At 38.1% G+C, this 22,025-nt stretch overlaps 1 protein-coding gene across 3 annotated transcripts; it reads right to left on the bottom strand.

Moving 5' to 3' along the window:
* Positions 1-2,037: 2,037 nt before the first annotated feature.
* On the bottom strand, positions 2,038-22,020 carry LOC117288402 (cyclin-T-like). 3 transcript variants are annotated; one of them, XM_033769247.1, is made up of 11 exons: positions 21,777-22,020; positions 19,550-19,631; positions 18,249-18,377; positions 17,764-17,824; positions 17,116-17,178; positions 15,795-15,821; positions 14,532-14,577; positions 12,514-12,604; positions 11,825-11,897; positions 9,763-9,842; positions 2,038-8,455 (listed from the first exon to the last, which is right to left on the bottom strand). In XM_033769247.1, the coding sequence occupies exons 1-11, from the start codon at positions 21,947-21,949 to the stop codon at positions 4,694-4,696; spliced, it is 4,587 nt and encodes a 1,528-aa protein (XP_033625138.1). In that variant the 5' UTR covers positions 21,950-22,020; the 3' UTR covers positions 2,038-4,693. The 3 variants fall into 3 exon arrangements, with proteins under 3 accessions (XP_033625138.1, XP_033625139.1, XP_033625140.1); XM_033769248.1 differs by lacking the exon at positions 15,795-15,821; XM_033769249.1 differs by lacking the exons at positions 14,532-14,577; positions 15,795-15,821; positions 17,764-17,824; ... (1 more) ...; positions 19,550-19,631; positions 21,777-22,020 and having other exon boundaries at positions 17,116-17,169.
* Between the last annotated feature and the right edge of the window lie 5 nt (positions 22,021-22,025).

The following is a 22,025-nucleotide window of genomic DNA, read 5'->3' as shown; positions in this document are numbered from 1 at the left end:
AATTTTTATTTTTTTAATTTTTTTAATAATCCTTTCTCATCAATGAAAACAATATGTAGCCCCCAGAAAAGTCACTTCTAGGCCTCTTTGAACGCTGTGAATTTCTTTTTGTAAAAGACTTGCTGAAAACAAATGTTGTTATAAGTGTAATTATTAACAGTAAGTGGTGTATTTATGCAACGCTACAGGATGAAGAGCAGCTAACCAATTCTCTCTTATTACCCCTTTTCCTTCTTATTATATATATAAATATAAAAAAGAACATTGCCTAAACAAATTGTCGTAACGAAAAAAGAAGAAAAAGTCGAGACAACTCAGTTCTTCGATCAACTTCTCAACAACAAAAATGGAAAACAAAATAAGAGGTTTTTTTTTACAGCATTTTAAGTCAGAGTTACATGTATATAAGAACATGAACAGATCTAGGGGAACTAAACATTTCTTTAAAACAATCTCTTGGAATTCCCCCAACCCATCCATCCACAAATAAAACCAGAGCCTGGGTTTCTGGCATGGTTTACAAGTGATTTGGGCTATGGGTCCATGGCCCAACTTCACAGAGCTGCTGATAAGCACAATAAGTAGCTAAGCACAACACAATTATGCTTACCAAAATAAGGTTACCAGCCAAATTACCATGTCACATGTACAATATGTGACTGGTGTCCAGCTTATTTTTGCTTAGCAGAAACATGTGAGCACAAATCACTGCTTAGGCAGCTCTATAGAATAGGGCTCTGGCTGCAGTAGCCAGTGTCAATTGAACACTGTAAACAACTATGCGGAAAGAAAAGTGTGCATGGTAGATGATTATGATTGAAGTTTCTGAGGTATTCCTAAATGTTTAAGAAAAAAATATTTACAGAAGTCCCGAAAATGAAGATTAGAAAAGCGCACATAAATATATGGCATAGACAACAGGGAGAGAAAGAAAATCATAAAATTGTGCCAAAAAGTTCTTGGCTTTCATGAAAATTTCTTGGTGTGGTGTGTGTGTGTGTGTCAATCTGTTTGGACTCAAAGAAAATAATTAAACTGCCTCAAGCTACCTCTTTAAGTAAAACAATTTGTAGAACACTGACTGTAATAAAAATTTCAAAACATATCAGTTAAAAAAGGCCAACACTCATCTTGTAAACAAGAAAATTAACCCTTAGTGTAACATACTAATTAATGAATTTGTAAGAATCAACTCTTTTTTTTATTATTCTGATTTCCATCAGAACTTTTTCTCCAAATTATTCTTTTGTCATCACCCATTTTTGCTCTCCCCTGATATCATATAATTTACTCCGTACTTTCACACACTCAGCCGATAACATTTATACGCTACACGTTTTTTTTCCATTCATTATCGTTATTATTTGTTTTGCTTTTTTAAAGTTACATGTATATACATTAAACATAATTATTAAGAAATATACAAAATGTACCACCCCATTCGGGCTTCATGTTGAATCTACAAGAAATCTATAAAGTCGCGAGAAAAAAACAAAAACAAAAGGAAAACAAAACCATAACTGATTTGCTTTCCAATTAAGGACCAAATACTGGGTCCATGATGATATTCATTCAATTAATCAAAAGACACGTATCAACTACACATGTACTTGTTAAGTTCTACCAACTCTAAACAACTGATTACATACAATTAATAGATTGTGTCAATTATGAACAAAAGCTCTTCCACTTTCGACTCTTGGTATTCAACCGTTTCCAATCCTTGGAAGCTAATCATTAATTTAAACACAATAGCCACACAGTTCTTTCACATTCTGAGCAAAAAGTGTCTAATACTTTTTAGTAATGCCCTGAAATCAAGCAGTACCTATTTTTTAATCCAAGTAATTAAACACTAGGAATCTTGAGAAAAATTCCGCACAGAAAGCAATGTTGCTTACTATTAAAAGCATGGTAGAGAGTTGCTGTATAAAGTACGCGACTAGTTCTAATCTAAAAGGTTTCTTGGTGTTAAGTCCTTACCAATACTGTTACTCTTAAAATACTTGTCTGAAAAAAATCAGATTTTTTTTCTCTTAAATTGTGTTGAAAATCATTTGCCATTCCCTTTAATTTGAGAGAAAATGAAGCATACCAAACAAAAACTAAAAACCCCAAAGCATGCACCAGTCATCAACTGCATCTTAAAAACCATGATTTAGTTCACCAATATTGGTTCAATTTTTGGGGGATACAGTCGACTATTGTCATAACAAGGCCGCTGTGACTAGTGGCCTCTTTATATCAGCAAAGCAAAGGAGCAGAAATTATATTCTGGACCTCCGAAAATACTCTATACAAGCAGAGCCTCTTCGTAACAGTGTTCTTTATAACAAGAGCAATATGTACGTGGTCTCTCTTCCTAAAATCAGAATGGCAGAATGAATGCGACTCTTGTTAAAACATACAACTATAATTCATTTCAATCCCTTTAATATGTAGTGGATTCTCAGGATCCTTAAATAATTGGCTCGTCAGGGTCTCTTTAGTCAAGAACGAAAACATGATTCGTGCTTTCACAGCAAGAGACAGCTTATTTCCAACCGATAAGGGTGTGTCATACTTCACACGAGTATAATGTATCATGGCTTATGACGCCAAGGAGAATTGTTGCCAAATTAAACAACCAATTCAAGTCAATCAAACCCTCTCAAAAACAGAGTAGAGTCGTCAGCTTCATTCGATTTTCAAAAAAGTTGCCTTTGTTTCAAATGTTGGATTTTTTTCATTTCTACCTTGAATTTATTGTTCACACCTTTTCAAGTCAGTCCTACCCCAAGACTCTACGCTGTGAAAATCAATTCTCTTGAAAATAAATCCCACTGACGAGCCAATTATACAGGCCCCAAACAAAAAGACACAATTTTTGACAAACTTGTCGGTGTTGTTGTTTGTGGCCTACTTTGCTAAATAGAGCAGTCAAGTGGTTAACCCTTGATTCGGTAGCCCCCCCCCCCCCCAAAAAAAAAAAAAAAAACACAACATGCAAAAACCAAAGTTCGCCCAAGGGACCAATTTCAGAGAGCTGATAAGATACAAGATTACTCAGGAACAAGCCAGCCATCTTTGATCTGCCAGGTGCAGAGTGAGTTAAGTGACTGATGCTTAAGGGTGTAAAAACTTTAAAATGCCTCCCAACTCTCACACACCATTTTTTTTAAGCCATTCTTTGACCCGATTATTGGTTTTCAGATTAAATGGCTCAAAAAGAAGAAAACAAAAAAGATTGTTACTATGAATATAAGATTACAGTATCAAGTACAGAGGTGGATTTCACAAAGAGTTAGGTTAGCACTAGTCCTAGGAGATATTAAACGAGTTAGGACGAGTAACTCATCCTAACTCGAGATAAGACTAGTTTTAACTCTTTGTGAAACCCACCCCTGGTTTTTGTTTTCATACAACCCTTTGAAAGTGGGAGAATAGCGAGGTGCCATTTGATGGAATGTTGAAGATGCTTTAAACAACAGCTTTGATTGTGGCCTACACAAAAAAGACAGACTATGTTTCAGCTTTTCTTTGCTGTTGTGGAAACAGGTGTGGGTTTTGGTTTATAAAAAAAACAACAACAAAAAACAACTAAAATTTTTCTTAAGATAACTCTCTTTAAGATAAGTTGATAATACTGCCGTAGCGACTTGTTCATGTATTGTGACACCACTCGGTGCTTTATAGCAATTAATATTGATACACAGTTAACACCAATCTAGCTCTTTGTGAAAACAGCCCCGACACGATTTTAACAGTACGTTGTTCAAAGAAAATACATAGTCAGTCTAACCCAGGGAGTTAATATTATATTGAAATGTTTACATCTCAAGATTACCGCTAAGTTTAAATGCATTCTTCTCAATTGGGTAATAATAAATTGCCAAACTACAGACACCATCCCAGGTAGGAATATATCCAAAAGACCTCAAAATTTCACCTAATTATTTCTCCTCAAGTATTCATATAACCTTTTATGTACATGTGATCACCAGTTGATACTAAAAGATAAACAAAAAATAAAAAAATAAAAAAGGAAATAACAAACTACTCTTAGTCTAAAGAAGACTTTTTTCAAATTGATTTTAAAATGAAATCCTAAAAAAAAAGAAATCCTGAACGCTTATTTTTTTATAAAGTTTTTTTTGGTACTATTTCCTGGGTTATTTTCCCACTGATAATTTCAATTTTTGTTTATACAGCAGTGCTACATGAAAACTAACAAATATAAAACGCCGTATTTAAGGTTCTTATAAAATACAATACGCACAACCTATCAAGCTTCAACCAAAGACAACAATTTTTTTCTCAAATTCTCAGCAACTCGCAAATTCTTCAGTTAAATACCTTCATAGCTTCATCATTCAATCGACTTTAACCATTTTTTTTTCAAATACACTTTAGGATTATCATGAATATTCATACACATTCTCAAAGGTTACAACAAGCTTCAAGTTGCCTTTACACCAAATGACAGCTTTTTTTATAATGTATTGAATGACTTTACAGTGAAGATTCGGGTAAAAGCAAACAAAAAAATGAAAAAATAATAATATGGGAACAAACGTTTGTTTTTTATAAAAGCCAATCACTTCTAAAATCAGAATGTTGATTTCAAAAATACTCAAACTAGAAGGACTCCTTATTTTCGCATTTTTATGCTGATTTAGGGAAAAAACAAAACGGGCCAAAGTTATCGGTCAGCTCACATAGGAGGAGGAGGGGGAGGGGGCAGATTCTCTCTAGGGAGGGGTGGGGGAGGAGGAAGGTGCCCATCAGTCTGTTGTTGACCGTATGGATAGAACGAGAACCCATCAGAGGATGGTAATGCCGTGACTGTTGTGAGGGGTGCGTTGTTCAACATACCCGACGTGTTGTACGAGAACTGACCAGTGGAAGCTAAGCTGGGACTGTTGTCCTGCAGTTTCGTGCGACTGTGTTTGTTGTAGTCCATGTAACCCGCCTGGGCTGAAGACTGGTTAGGATCAGCGGGTGGCATGGGAAAGCGCAACAGAGACTGATCGCTGGGGAGAATAGACTGGGTCTTCAAGTAGTGCTCCCCACCATGAGCTCTCTTCTTCGCTGGTGAGGAGATGGCGGGGGATTCCTCTCTACCCGAAGAGATGGACTCCGAGCGGCTGTGCGATCGTTTCCTTCGATGTGGCTCACCACCATCCTCTCCTCTGTGACTTCTGGACTTGTGGTGGCGTTTATGCTTGCGATGGTGGTGGTGATGCTGCCTGTGGCTGCTGCCTCGCTCCCTATCCGGGGCGATTTCCGCTTCAGGAGAATGGTCAGAATTTGCCTGCATCTTGGCCAGATTCAGCTTTAGGCGTAACGCAGGTGAGCCCGTTTGTCTGCGGTCTGACGGTGACTCGACTTTGGCAATATTACTGCTGCCGCTGTTCATCGAGTTGGACAGACCCTTTATCTTTAACCTGATGCCTGTTGATGTGGTGAGAATGGAGTGGGGCTGGCTGTCGCCAGCAGCATCAGTAGTAGGGGCTGGTTCAACTGGGCTCGGAATGGCATCAATGGTCGGAGTACCTCTTCGATTATGATCTGATGACCGATGGTGTTTATGTGATGAACTCTTGGATCTGTGCTCATCCGAATGCCGTTTTCTGTGATGGCTTTCCTTTTCTCTGTAGCTCTTCGGAAGAGATTTATTGTCACAGTCCCTACTTCTCTCTTTGGGTTCCACTGTATTAACTTCAGGATATGGAGGCTTTGGTTCTGAGAGGGTAGGTGGTTCAAAACCCTGCTTCATTGACAGTGCTGCAATATCTGCATTAATAAGTTCATCAATGTTCGCTTCTACAGATTCGCTGTCAGGTGCCTGATCTGAGCCTCCTGATTTTAGTACTTCAAAGGGTTTGATCGATTCCCACACAACTTTTTTTTTCTCGGGCATTTCTCCTGTATGGGCAACTGTTTGTGTCTCAGACACTGCTGCCTTCGACGACTTGGAGGCTTGGCTTGAGGCTCCAGGTGAGGCCCGTGATCTGGGCGTTGAGGATTTCTGAGATTTCTGAGTCACAGGTTTGTGCTGTTTGTCTGTGTTCGCCTTCAGAGGATTAACGGTTTCTGCCCTTTGTGATTTGGCCTTGTCAGGAATGTATGAGTTTGATATATCTGACTGTTTAGGTGCTACTGGCTTTAGTGAAGAGGGCATGTCCATTTTGTCCAAAGGATTCTCAAGTTTTGCAGATGGTGGTGTTTGAGGCTTTCTACGTAGTGCTCCTTTTGAACTGGATGCTGCTATATCTAATATCTCTGTCTTAATATTAAGATCAGCTTGCAGAACCGCCATTTCCAAGATTTTAAGTTTCGGCCCTGGAGACAAGGGTGAAGTCAGCTCCGGGGTTGGCGACTTCTCTAGCTTAACAGCTAGAGGGGGAACCTGTGATTTTGGCGTTGTTGGTCTGTGCGTTCCACCAGGTTCCACCTTTACTCTGTGACGCTTTGATGGATCTGATTTGGGAGGTTGAGGATGATTAGACTTTTGTGTTCTGGGAGTATCTAGTCTCTCTGCTTTCACCACTGGTGTCGGAGGAATCTGTGGTTCTTGTTTGATTATCTTTATTGGAAGTACATTTGGCTTCAGTTTTGAGGATAGTTCTGAAGGGTCAGTTTTTAGCAGTTTGAGCAGATCATTGTTTGGAGTAATTTGAGCATCCGTCTTCGGTAACCTTGGTGTCTCCATTTTCTGAGGTTTATGCCCAACAGATTTCTGCACTTTGGGTAATTCCGGGACCTTCACTTTTGTAACCTTTGGAGCCTTTACTTTCGAGGAACCAGGACTCTTCACTTTTGCCGGTTCTGTTTTGATCACTACTCCTGGGTCAGACTTTGGAACTTTTAAAACCTCGGGCCTCTGTAGATGTGGATCCTCCGACTTGTGCGGCTTTGTCAAATTATGTCTGTTTAATGCTGGTGTACTTGACTTCTCCACTTTCACAGTCTCCGTTTGTGGTAAGAGTACCCGTTCAGGTTTGTGTGGTTTAGGCATCTCATGGTCAATGAGTAGAGGTGGTTCCACTTTCTGAGTTGGTAGACCACTCACTTTCTGCTCTTGTCCAACAAAGCTAAGTGGGACCAGTGGTGGCACAGCTGGCTGGGACAAATGTTTCTCGATGAAAGGTGCTTTGGGAGGTTCAGATCTCTGTGTCTTGAGAGATTGCGATTTGTGCAGTTTGGCCATGTCTGGATGAGGTACTCTGTGTTTCTCAGATTTCTGGACCACCTGGTTCTCAGACCTCTGAGATCTATGGGCTTCAGATTTGACAGGCCTAAGTGTCTCTGGATTTTGCTTCACAGGTGGTTCTGCAGTCGGAAGCGTCACAGAACTGTGCGCCTTTTGGGTCTCCAAATGATGGTGCTTTTGGGATCCCGACCCGTGTGATTTGGATGGTGCAACACTGCTTGGTACATGTATCTTCGGTACACCCTCCGGTGGACGCGAGTTAGCACCATGATCTTTATTTTCAAAACCATTTTTTTTGTGTTCTTTTTCCTGCGAATTTGGACCCAACAGCTGTTTGCGATCAGAGTTATTCTTGCTGGGCTCTTGGTGAGGCTTATGATACTGGTCGGAATTCTTGGAATATCTGGAGTCTGTGACAGTAGCACCACGAGCAGCAAGAACTTCCAAGTCATTGGGTTTATGTTGAGAGTCATTGGGTCTATGTTGGGTGTCTTTGGGTCTATGTTGCGTGTCATTGGGTCTTTGTTGAGAAGGTTGTCTTTGGTCTCTGGATTGTTTGAGGTCTGGCGGTCTTCCAGGTGCCTTAGTGTGGGGATTCATCGAGGGGTCCAGTGGGGTTCCCAAGTGCCTCTCTGCTTTCCTGTCATCCGGCCGTTGCTTCTGGCTTCCCTGGCTGTATTTGTCCCTGCTTCGTTGCGCATCCATATGGGAAGAGTTGACATTCCCCTTCATACCTGAGAGATTTAGAGAAATTGGTCGGGACACAGTATGGCTCGTTCTTGGTGGAGCGCCTTCTTTACTTGGCCCAACCTGTTTGGCTGTCTTAATACGTTCACGCTCTTTCTGTTCCCGATACTCCTTCAGGGACTTCTTGACAGGGTGGCCCTGTGGGTCACCCATTTTCCCATACTCCGAGTCAGACTGAGAGCTAGGAAGACCGTGTTTAGAATCTGAAATAGTGTTTACATTATAACCTGTGCCGCCCGAGTATTCTGAATCAAAGTTATTAAACAGGGAGGATTCAACCATAGGTAAGCCCATATTGATCTCGTGCAACCCCGGTCTGTCGGTCTCGGTGTCACCAGAGGCTGTAGACCCCTGAGATTCTTGGGAGTTCAAGAAGCCGTCGAAGCTGTTGCTCCCTGGTAGGCCGCTGTCCAGAGATGAAGTTGAAGCCGATGATGCAGCAGTTGTCTTGGCAGTGCTGGATTCTGACGCACCTTCCTTGACTCGAGACCTCTTGGACTGATGTGGCATAACCTACAAGGATAATAACAAAATTGAATCAAATGACATAACAATCCCAGTTTGGTGTCAATTGGGCAACGTGGAAGAAGAGTACAGCATTATTTTGTTTCTCATTGGTTTAACCCACTTTTCGTATTTGGGCCCAATTTCCTAAAGTTGTTGGAATTATTACTTTTTAAATGCTTAAAACTTTCCAAATCATAATGCGACTTTTGATGACTGCACCCTCTTCTTTACCAATGGTGACTTGAGTCTACCAAGCTTACAAACCAAAAGGCCCTAAAACTAGAGCACAATGGCAATTTGTTATTAGGCTCTATTTTTTGTCCAAGTTAAAGGCAGTGGACACTATTGGTAGTTACTCAAAATGATTATTAGCATAAAACCTTTCTTGGTGACAAGTAATGGGGAGAGGTTGGTGGGATAAAACATTGTGAGAAACAGCTCCCACTGAAGTGCCATAGTTTTGGAGAAAGTAGTAATTTTCCACGAATTTTATTTCGAGACCTCAAGTTTAGAACTTGAGGTCTCGAAATCAACCATCTAAATGCACACAACTTTGTGTGACAAGGGTGTTTTCTTCTTTCATTATTATCTCGCAACTTTGATGACCGATTGAGCTCAAATTTTCACCGGTTTGTTCTTTTATGCATATATCGAGATACACCAACTGTGAAGGCTAGTCGTTGACAATTACCAATAGTGTCCACTGCCTTTAAGCCCCATACCAAAGTTTACTATGTTTGGAAAGAGAAAATTTCAGATCTTTGCAATGGTCGTAAAAAAAAAGTAAGGTTGATATTGGCAATCCCTTCAAATTGGAGTGTAATTGTCAAACACCTATGATACACCATGCGGAGTACAATAAATTGGTTTGAACTTACAAATCAAGCTGTTTTCAAATCCCATTGTAACAAATGGTTCTTTTGCCCAGCCTTATGTACATGTAGGCCTGGAATTTCATCTTCAAACATGTTAAAATGACAAGGCCATTTCCATTTTGCAAAGGGCACCTTCATTGGAAATTTTTTAAAGTCAATGTCAACTTTGGAGGCACTAAAGGCTATGGCCTCCGTATCATTTTTGTTTATACTTAAGGCCTGTTATGTGCTTTTATGTATGGAACCTTTCTTAACGTAAGTCACCAATGCTAAGGAAAAGGGGGTATAAGGGCAGTCGGCAAAAGTGATCGGTAGTACAGTGAGGAAAGAGTTTTTTGCACATTTTTTTTTTAATGCTCATGAGCTTTAGGACGTCTTGCCCATGTTGGAAGTTTGATGCTAAATCTAGGCCAAAAAAAAGAAACAGATTCGCCTTACCGGTATTTTCTCATTTGAAATTCTTCGCTTCAGCCTGCTGGGGCAAGCCTCGAAGATTCGTAGAAACTCTTTAGTTAGTTCTGTAAAGTAAAAAGCATATTGAATTTTAGCAACAGCAGTTCTATCAGCCTTTTTGAGATATGGCGGACACAATGCAACAACACTATTATAAGGGTTGGGTAAACTTGTGTGTATGCACCCAAACCAAACAGTACACTCCTATCACGTCCGCCATACCTCAAAAAGTCTTATAGTTTTTATAAACAGTAATAATAATAATAATAGTGGCTTCTTATATAGCACACATAATACGTCACTCAGTGTCGCTCAAGGCGCTTTAAGATACAGTATTTTCCTGCAAGGTAAGTGGGACTACGTTTGAATTATGAGACCAACTCCTGTTAGTTTAGACCTACTCTTTCTACTTTTAGTTAATTGTCAAGAAATTCCATGTACAGAATAATCAAATTTGAATCTAATCTAATCAAATCTAGAGTTATAAGGTCAACATTTAATTGAACAAGGTCATGCATGAATGTCATAAATTACATGTACAATAACATAGTAATTTGTTTAAATGCAGAGGTCATGACTCCCTTTAGCCAGAGGTCATATGTTAACCAAAAAGGTCATAATAATAATAATAATAATAATAATAATAATAATAATAATAATAATAATAATAATAATAATAATAATAATAATAATAATAATAATAATAATAATTAAAACTTATAAGACGTTATCTGTCTAAGACTAAACTTGTTCCTATCTAAGACTAAACTTATTCCAAGGCACATCAACAACAACAACAAAAAAACAGAGAGAGTAACAAATAAATAATAATACAAACACTTTGATTCCTTATTATTCTTGAAAGTATTGTGTAAGCCTAGATCTTAAGGGGCATAGATAAAGGAAAAATGGTATGTAATTCTTCTGCCACCTAGAAGTCAAACCTTCCAATTTAAAACAAAATCAAAGATCAATTGTAAACAAAAAAGTTCATGTATCAATTATTAAAAAGGTGTATGACCACATTGTAAGACAAAATCTGAATTCATTTGGAAAATAAGATCATAAATGTTAGTCAATTGTAAAGTATGTTAAACATGTTACTTAATTGTAAAAACAAGATCACACATATTACTCAAATGTGAAACAAGATTATACATAATACTCATTTGTGAAACAATATCACACATGTGACTCAAATGTTAAACAATATAAACATACATGTGTAATACTCAATTGTGAAACAAGATCATACATGTTACTCAATTGTGAAATAAGATCACACATAAAATTCAAATGTGAAAGATTGTACATTTTACTCAATTGAGAAACAAGATCATACATGTGTAATACTCAAATGTGAAACAATATCATACATGTTACTCAATTGTGAAACAAGATCACACATGTTACTCAATTGTGCAACAAGATCATACATAAAACTCAAATGTGAAACAAGATTATACATTTTTCTCAATTGAGAAACAAGATCACACATTATACACAATTGTGAAACACGTTCATAAATATACTCAATTGTGAAACAAGATCGTACATGATACTCAACTGTGTCATAAGATCATAACTCAACTGTGACCATATAAAACTCAGTCGAGTGACACTCAACTATAACATCACAGTATCATAAGGTTATATAAAAAAAACCATTAAGGTTTGGCTCATTGCAGCAGTGATAAGCCTCGTGCCATTTCTTCTGTGTGTAGACACATCCACAAATTTCAAAGATAAAAACATGTACATCGATGCTTAGGTTAAATTTGCAACAAGACAATATCAAGCTTAAGTCGATGAAGTCAAAATAAAGTAAGATGAGATAGCCTGAATTGCGAGGGCTAAGCGTGAAAGCTTCCGAGCGCGAAGCCTGCTTTATACATTTATCTTCGATTTAAAAAGCCAAACTCTGCAGTCTAAGGTGCTCTTTATTGGTTTTTTGTCTGCATAAACTAATCAATTTGATCAGGAAAAAAAAGAAAAAAAAGTATTTCGTGTTGGAAACAGAGAAATTACATCCCTGACTGTAACTCACCATCTAGCAAGTCTTTAGTAACAGTCGGGTCAACGTACTCCCACCAGTCTTTGCCATCACTGGACTTCATGATCTACACAGGTGTAAAGAAAGAAAAGCCACGATAAATAAGGATCTTAATAGGATTTGAAAACCTTGCTAGGTGGGAAGTAAGAGATGCTTGGGGTAGCACCATGTGCATATCTATTTGAAGAGATAACCAACTACCTGTTTTTTTACAGAACCAACCTTACTCACAGAGATATTCACATGGTAAAGAAGAAAAGCAAAGGTAAAAGAAGCATCTGTTTTACCAGCTGCGGAAGTTTGAGTCCCCTCTTCTTATGTTATTAGGAAATTCACAAATCTGGTTTTGTGAACACTTTTTAAAACCTTCGGTAATAAACCTTGCTGGTATAAATGACAAAATGTGCAGTCATTAAAAAATCTTGTTTAAAAATACAGTTGGAAGAAAGCACACAATTTCCTTTGCAAGAATGTCGTCATTTGTTAATAACAAATATTGTGGACAGCTGAACATTTCAAAAGCAACTTGAAATGCTCATTCATCAAAACCTAATTAGAGTCCAGAAAATTTACTGCACAACAGTTTCATTTCATTAACAAAGACAAAAAAAACAGCCTCATAAGTAGCAGTGGAAATCAGTTTTAGAAACAGTTGAAAGAAGTAGAATGAATATTTATCATACCTCCCACTGTGACCATTTGGCCACTAGGTAGATGCACACACATGCTACCAAGGTTGGCTTGTACTGTAGGCAGAATGTGGTCAGATGTAAACTGCAATCAAAAACACAACGAGTTCCAAAGAGTTATTTTAACATTTGAGCGCCTCTCGTTTAAAATAATCAGTAGAACTTTGTCACACCCTACTAACGAAAGCTGGAATTTGGCTGCTACAAACAGTGAGTCCATTCTCTCCAGGAACATTTCAGTAAATTCCCTACTCGACGTGTAACAAGGCACTGCAATATGCCTGTTATTTTTTGTCACAGTCTGGGAAAGTACTCGCACACATCAGTGTATATGGGTAAAACCAAAAATAATATTTTTTATCCCCGATGCAAAATTGCCATCTGACAAATAGTATTCTTTATCCCGGTTGTATTAAGCTGTTAGCTGTGTGACAAAAGTCTAAATTTGATAGGTTTATTTTTAATTGAAGAAATGGTACAACTGTTTGGGGCGGGTACGACAATAACTCCACACATCGTTTTTAAATATATGCATCGTAAAAGTTGTCCCCAGTGTTGTACCATATCTTCAAGAAACACACCAAAGGCACTAGACACTATTGGTTATTACTCAAAACAATTTTTAGCATAAAAATTTACTTGGTAACGAGCGATGGAGAGCTGTTGATAGTATAAAACATAGTGAGAAACGGCTCCCTCGGATGTACCGTAGTTTTTTTTAGAAAAAAGGTACTTTCTCACTCAAATATTAAAAAACTTCAGACCTGAAGCCTTAAATTAGGCATCTGAATGCACACAAATTTGTGCAATAAGGGCGTTTTTTCTTTCATTATTCTCTTGCAACAACGATGACCAAATTTAGTCAAGATTTGTCACAGGTTTGTCATTTTATGCATATATTGGGATACACCAAGTGAGAATACTGGTCTTTGACAATTACCAATCATGTCCCATGCCTTTTAACTTAAAATTTGACATGGATAAAAATTGTTAAAGCTCAATCAGCACCAAGAGTGCTAGCGGCATCAGAATCAACTACTTAACGGTCTATCTTGGTACCATCTCTACATCTGTAGTTTTGGTGAAAATGATCTCCAATGCACTGGAAAGTGAACGAGGTAAGCTAAAATGCAAATTTGAAGTCAATTTGGAAAAGATTTTGGTGTATTTAAGATCAGCTCAATCAGCTGCCGACGGAGCAGTACACTAAGGATGTTTGTGGAATCAGTTGATGTTTTTTCTCGATGCTCCAAGTTGCGTAATTTTTCAAAAAAAAAGTATCTGGTGAGAAGAAAGAATCGTTTGGTATTAGCAAGTAAATTACATATGAAACACATGTGTTTTGTTTCCTTCATGTGATGCATCACACTTTATTTAATAATGATCATGTTCCATTGATTGGGGATATATTCAGTTTCCTTTAGACATTGGGACGTGTAAGTATTTCTTGCATGGCTTCGTTACCATGTATTTTTTGAGCCAATGCAATTTGAATTGACCAACAAGTGCAATTGAAAGTACTTCTAAACACTACGATTGCTGCTCATTCCAAAGAAAGTATGAGATATTTTACACAAAGTTTTAGGGATGATAACTGGACTGACTGGAATGGTAACTTTACCTGTTCTGTGCTCTGCTGATTTACCTCACACATCTTGACGTTCATCTACTGTGCTAACATCATGTGAACTTATTAAGTATGTACTCAAATATAAAACTCACTAAGAGTCGCTCAACAAATTCCTCCAACAGAGACTCTCAATTAGGCTCAGATTTTGAATCGGTCGTTGCTGCTTTCTGCAAATGTTTACAATTTTTTTTTTTTTTTTCTCAAGTATTCAAAAGTCCATTTGCTGAAACAAGCTGCTTAGCAAAGAGTTATTGTATATAGTGTCGACAAATTTTAATTGCAATTTTAGGGGTCTCTGCTGTTGGATATGAGTATCCTTGCAGAAGGATTTTGGTTAGCGACTCGTTTAAAAAGAAAGAAAGAGGCAATCGAGGCAGCCAACCTGTTGGTCGCCATGAAATACGAGGTCTGGGCCAGGTCCTTGCTGGCTGCTCTCGTGGCCGCCCAAAGAGGGTCACAATGAGGCACCGCAACAATCCATGGCCGCAGAACGGTGGTACAGCACCCAGGCACAGAATCGGGAAGGGGCGCCCATGTGGGGATGGAGGGGGGGTCAAAAGGGGGAAAACTCATTAGCATGGTCTGGCTCATGACGAGTAAAAAATAGACAAGTCCAAAATTCAAGCATTCATAAAGGTAATTTCAATTGTTTATCCGATGAAAGTGAGTTTCGCTTAATAGAAAAGGAAAAAATGCAAAAGTCACCTGTATAGATGCTTGAGCTTTGCACTCGGTAATATGAATGCCAGAATACATATAAAATAGCTTGTTAAAATATAATGTCATTCCGCAAGAAAGGTTTGTTAGAAGGACCTTCCAACTAAATTATCACCAACACAACTAGCAATGGCACATTTTTGTCAGGTCCAACAAACAAGTCCAATGTCACCAAATTGAAAAAGATGTGTAAGTTTACATTTTGATTCACATACACTGTGAAAAGATTTCTACAAAGCACTCATAACCACAAACAAAGAGTGTGTGCCCTTCCTTTTCAAGATACGCTTGACCATGTTGACTACATTATTGTACAAACACATGAACTAAACCTACTTACAACTCGATGATCAGGGCCAAATGTCACAACAATCCAGAGAAAACCTGAACTAGTCATGATGTTTCATTTAACCATTTAACGTGTTAACATGTCAATTTTCAGATATCCAAAAGATGTCCCTTCTAAAAATATTTAACAGAATCACTATTTACCTTAGTTGAATTTTTTTTTTTTTTAAAGACCTTCTTGTTCCCTTCACACGTTGAGCCACAAATACAATACTCTCTTTATACCACAAAGGGGTCCGACCATTTAGCCCTTTCAGCCTTATTATGGTAGCATTTATTACAGAGTATACTAAGATGGTTCCACCATGAACAAATAATTACAGAGAGGTTTGTGTAACTTTCATACTCTTCATATTTACAAATGTGCGATTTCTCATAATAGACGCTCTGTGACATTTGACCCCTGTGACATTTGACCCCTGTGACATTTGACCCTGACGGCAATAAAAGGGTAGGAGTTGAGAGAAATCACACAACAACAAAAGCAGCAAAGCAGAAGTGAATGACTCGTAATAAAACTGTAATGAGGTGCTCTGTCCAGGGGTAGTAGAGAAAACAAACAAGACATGGATTAACTCACGTGAGCCAAAAGCATTCTTGAACCGACCTGAAATTCCATGTAACCACAGAAAAACAAGACATTGAAGAGAGCTTTTAACAATTAAAGTCTGGCGTTTAAAATTGAAAGTACAGTAGGGAGCTGGAAATGAGGGCCGTAACTGGAAATTTTCGGCGTCTATTTAATAACTATTGTGATGAATGTTTGGGAAAATGTTTGTATATTTACCACATTGTGAGCTGAACAAAGCACTGTTTTTCGCATAAACAGGGACTAAGTGCAGTTTCTAAATTTTCATTTAAAGTTTTTTTTTTTAAAGATGCACAATTATTTTTAAAGGCCTTGATCTTAAGTCTTCAATGGGAATGGCAATTTCCCTCTGGTAGGGGGGTACGCTAGGTGGAAAATGCAAATTTGTGTTGGAACTTTGCAAAGGGCACCACAGCAAAAGCCAAAGCACAATGGCAGTTACTGTGGGTGCCAGGGGTAATTTCAAGGCAAGTGTACTATAACCTTTTACATAAATGGAAGTTCTGTTTAGGGGGGGGGGGGTCGACAAAGTTGTGCCATGCATACTAAATGGTACTATAAAAAGTGCATTTATGAGTGTAACAGCTAAAACTAAACACAGTGGTGTTTTCTTTTTATAGGTCTACATTAGTTTACAGATGAAAAATTGGGTTATCTGGGGAGGGGGTCTATTAGTTTCCAAATTTTTCCTGACAGAATTTTCTCCCGTTTTCTACCAATGAAATCTTCAAAAATGGTTTTGTTTATGTTAAGGGATGTCCCTGGACAGTTCACCATAGGACAGTTTTGTTTCAAGTCCTCGCCTCAAGAACTTCTTAAAGTTTGGTAAATCTGTCATTTTAACCTCATACAATGTACCTCAACACACTTCATCTTCGGGTCGTGGAGTCCAAAAACAAAGAAAAAGTACACCTTACAGATGAAAACTTGAATTATTCAGGAATCTCCTGTATCTTTGGTACCGTTTCAAGAAAAGGTAATCTGTCAAGAATCTGTTTTCTGAAATTTATCAGTTGTTTCAATTTGTATGTTGAGGCACTTGCTAAAAGTTACGACAATTTATTCTTCTAGACCATGAACTCAATCAGAAACAGCAATTTTTCATGACATTTTATTCTGACATCTTATCATACAGCTGTATAAAAGATGATTTCTACATGAATGAAAAAGAGCGATTCTGATTGGTCCAATGACTAATGAATAATTCATTCATGCAAATTTATATTTTAGGCTCCTCCAATGTATCTGGAAACAAGAAGCTGAGGGGGTCATTAATCAACTGAGACAACAACACAATTGGTCGACCACTCACCTCTTATCATTTGGGTGCACTTAACTACATGGGTATGGGGATGGTCGACGGCTACTTCGAAACCTGAATGCGCAAATAAAGAAACCAGTAAAAAACAATAGTTTATTTTTTGTGAAAATGAAAATGTGTCTTTGCCAGCAGCAAATCTTAAATGATAAGAGTCACATTCCTTTCACAATCAACCCTCCTTAATGCAGGGCACCACATATTGCTACACAAGTTGGAGGGCACAAAATGACCCCCCAAGAACAATTTTTAACATTTCAGAAAATGTAGTGTTGTCATAATTTGTATGTACCCCAAACAAATTCTGAAAAAGTACTTTCCCTATGCCTGCACGCAACAGAAAACAAATGATACCCTCGGCTTTCGCCTATGGTGCCATTTGCCTCCTTGATGGTGTACAAACACCATGGATCCCGTCACAGCAGGCAACAATAGACCGATCCACTAAGCTCCGCCCCATTGCGTATTGACCAATCACAACGCAACGAAGGTCCGACAAATAAGGTCCGACATGCGTGCGCGTATCTTGGCGCGCGGCAGAGTTGTGCAGAAAGGAGAGGCTCACGTGTTCTTGCTCACGTGTGCCTCGTGGGCGGAGCCTACTGGATCGGTCTATTGTATGTTTTAGATTCCTTGACTCACCTAATGTCTGTAGAAGAATACTCTCATTTATGACTAATTCTTGGGCTTGTTGTAAATATGCCTGGGAATCAAAAATAATTCAGTAAAGAGATTATGTTTAAAGCTACAGTGCTGGGAATAAACAAAACCAAATTCAGTGAGAGTTGCATGGAAATACAGCAACAAATAATCTGGTAGTTGCAAAAAAAAAAAAAAAAAATTGAAATTGAAAATATTTTTTGGGAATCTTTCTCCTGAAGCGCGCAGAGAATACTGCTGGAAACGGCAAGACCACACCGAGTCAACAGTCCCACATTTACACATGATTTACACATGGTTATACCTGCAAGTTTACTATTTACTTATAGTTTCTTCCTATAAAACAAAACTCGCTGAGAGTTGCATGTCAAATAAATACAGTAAAAACAATAACAGGACACTTCTGGCAAAAAATGGAATTAAAAATTCAAAGATGAAATTCCAGGCCTGAATCAAACATAACTCACGTCGCTTTTCGTGTCCAGGACAGGACCTCCGCGATGCAGACAGGCATGATGGACTTTGATGACGTATTCTAGTTTGTGTGGCTGTTCCTCGACCTTGGCTGCGAGGAAAAGAGCAGCTGCGGCGATACTCTACACAAAAAATGTAATTGTTACCCCAACTGTGATTCTAAGAAGTTGAACAAACTGGTTTTGATTATTATTATTATGTAGTTCTGGTAATGAATTCAAGGATGCCTCATAAGTGAACTGCAGCTTGCAAGTTTGAGGAAACCTGTAAACAAAGGTGACTGCTATGTGAACCAGAATTACTTGAGTAAACCCTACTCTTTTAAGATAAGTGTTCTGTCCTGTGTCCTTTCACACAGGATTTCTGGCTAAATGTCCCATACAAAGCATCTTTGTATCTTGCTCAAGGGCAGGCACCCACATTCTACAAATAAGAAACACCAGAGCTTGAGTCTGATGCTTTTAACAATGGCAAGCCACGATTACAAGTAGGTGCACGAAAACTGTTAAAGTTGCAAAACAATGTTTCATGGAAAAGACATATAATAATATGCATTTCAAGTGCTATATATTTGCGTTGGCAAGCTCTTTCATTCCAATTTGACGATACTGCAAACTTCACTTTGACAATAAAATTAATTGTGTGAGAGCTAAGCTAATCCCTTCCAAATACAACAAGATATGTATTTCAAGTGCTATCTGCATTGGAAAGCTCTTTCATTCTGGTTTAACAATACTGCAAACTTCACTTTGACAATAAAATTAATTGTGTTAGAGCTTAAGCTAATCCCTTCCAAATACAACAAGATATACCAAAGTCGTTGTATTTCAAGGGGTTTTGCAATCAACTCAAACATACTCTGTTGGAGGGTTCTATGGCCTTGACAGGTCCAAATTTGTTACAATCCCAGTCCCCAAACTTCAATGCACCTGCTAAAGAAAAAAACCCTGTGTGCATTACTCAGGGTCTGCCTTTGACTTTTTCAGTGACAAGCAAGCAGGACCCGCTTGTCATTTCGCTGTTCTGCCAGCTTTTTCACTGTTCCATACTTTAGGGTTTCCTTGTAACATTTTTATTATTAGCATGGTACTCTGTGATTGAAGCAATATGACCAATCAGTGGTTTTTGTACATCAGTGGCAAGCAATCAACGTGCCAGCCAGCCAGCCGGACTAATTGGACAGGATTTTGACTGATCTTTTTGTGTTTTAACTAACATTTGGTCAGCAGACCACTGTCAAGGGAGAACACTTTTACTAATCATACTATTTAAAAAATAATAAAAAAATACTTACATTGCGTTGGAACTTACTGAAGGAATGAAACACATAAAATCTGTGCATATATACAATGGCGGTGTTGATACATAGTTGATTTCTGTGAAGAACACACTGTTAAAGAAAACACGATCTTATTTGAAAGAAAGAGTTGCAGCAGTTTAAAGTGAATGTCTGCTGACCATGCATGAATGTGTAGCTCTACTTAAACATGAACAAGAAGTGAAAATCATAGCTTCTAAACAAACAAAAAACTTCAAATTTCATTCAGTCCCATGGTCCAATTGAGAAGTGTACATCAACTGAGCAGGCACACAAGGGAAGTAGTTTGGACATGTGTGCACTTGTGGATGCTTAAATTATATACTTAGAGGGACTGGAGTACACACAAGATAGAGAAGAATTCTTTCCCATTACTGGGTAGCTACTACTTCATACGCTGAGCAGAGTATTCATATACACATTAAGCTTGGGCGATATCGCGATATTATCAAATATCGCGATATTAATGTGGACACGATTTCGATATCGGATGGATTTGGTTTTAATCGAAATATCGATATATCGCGATATATCGCGATAATCGATATATCGATTAAATATCGCGATGTATTTGCTAGCTGAGACATCTTGCACCCCATAGGTTTGGAGTAAAACCAAAAGAATAGGTCATTAGAACACCTCTCTTATGCTAGGACTGTCTCTTCTACAACTTTCACTTGGAGTTTTAAGACTGATGATGTCAAACTTCATTAATCGCGATTATATCGAATATCGCGATATAACTGACTCGATTCCAAAAAGATCTACATGCAATGTTCTCACATTTTGTAACAACTCATAGGACACCAAAGATAAACATTTGGGTTCAAATCAATCTGCTTCGTAAGGAGCATGGAAGTAGAATGACTAGTTGCAATTTATCATAGAGAAATGTCCGTGGTCCTTTCTTGGAGAGTTTATCCACTGGCCGTTAGAACTTTTAAAAAGTCTACACTGTTCAAACATGCACATGCAGGCCTAAACTAAATTTTACAATAAATGTTGAAAAGCAATATGAAAATTGAATGAAATGCTGTATCCTTTTCATTTGTTAGTTATAATGAAAAGATTACTATACACCAAAAACAAAACCAACCTGGGTGAAAAAATTAGCATTTTGGGTGACCAAAAGTAAAGAAGTGGCAGTGGGATTTCTCATCTTTATATAAACATATTAAAAGATGTGAAAATGAATTGCATGATTCCATGAAGTTGATGTGGGACCTTCTTCGTGCACCTAAATGACAAGGGCGAGGGATCATTACTAAATTAGGGAGAGAATACATTTGGCGTAAAATTCGATAAGAACAATCAATAGCAATAAATTAGAATATAGCAACCTACTAATTTCAGGATATTATTATTTATGTCAAAAATGGTTTTAAAATGCAAGCCTGCATGCATGATTTTGTAGAAATAATGCACGGTCTGTCAGGCATGTAAATGACGGTCACAGTCAAGACAAGGGGTAAGAAATGAGAACAGGGGTGGCAACAGTCAAAAGACTCAAAAGACAAAAGAGTCAATAGCAATTAGGAACAATCAAGAAAGTCAAATTATAAATAAAAGGCAATAAAACATTTTAAACTATTAATAATCACAGTGGAAGGACAGTGGAACATAGGGAAAAGTTTCCGTATGGCGCCACCACTTTTTCATTCGAAATAAAATAATATAGTATCTAATTTACCTGATTGATATATCCTTTTTTGTAAAAATGAGTGAAAAAGTGGTGGCGCCATACGGAAAGCTATCCGAACATAGTGCAGGTTCTTCTGCACACAATTATTCTTAAACATGAACACAATAGAATTCAGGAAACCAAACTGCAACAAACTGCATTTGAACCCAACTTCAGTTGAGTATTCACTGTTGTTTCACACACACGAATTGCCATGCACGGAGCAGCCACATGCACATCAGATTCTGCACAATTTTATTCATGTCGTGACATGAAAAATAATGCCTAATTTGAAACCTAAAACCACAATAAAACACACGAAATATTAGTTCAAAATATACTACAACATAACAAGTCAAAAACAAGTGTATAATTAGTGAAGTTTGAACAGTAATTAAGTGAGAAATTTAACCGGCAAATTCATAGAATGCGGCGACATGCCGTGACGCACATCACATGCATGCCGCCATCGAAACTCGACAAGAAGGTCGTAGGACTTCAAAAGTTTAAGAGTAAGGATACACTTGAAGACGTTGTCCCATGTCCTGGATAAGGTTTGCGGCATGTTGTCGGTAGGACAGTTCCCTGTCTGGCTCTATCTGACATTTTCGAGAAGGACTGTTTGTTAGTTGTTCGCGAGTAAAATACCATCGGTCGGTAGTACAAGCCGCCATGGAACCCGTACCGACGAACATACGAGGCTTGTGCGGTTGCGCAGAAGCCGTTTTCTCTCAAATCCACGCAAGATCTCGGCTTAAATCTCCACTGACG

The sequence above is a fragment of the Asterias rubens genome, chromosome 3 (genome assembly GCF_902459465.1).
Source record: "Asterias rubens chromosome 3, eAstRub1.3, whole genome shotgun sequence".
In the NCBI taxonomy this organism is placed as follows: domain Eukaryota; kingdom Metazoa; phylum Echinodermata; class Asteroidea; order Forcipulatida; family Asteriidae; genus Asterias; species Asterias rubens.
This window is presented reverse-complemented; position numbering and strand designations above follow the sequence as displayed.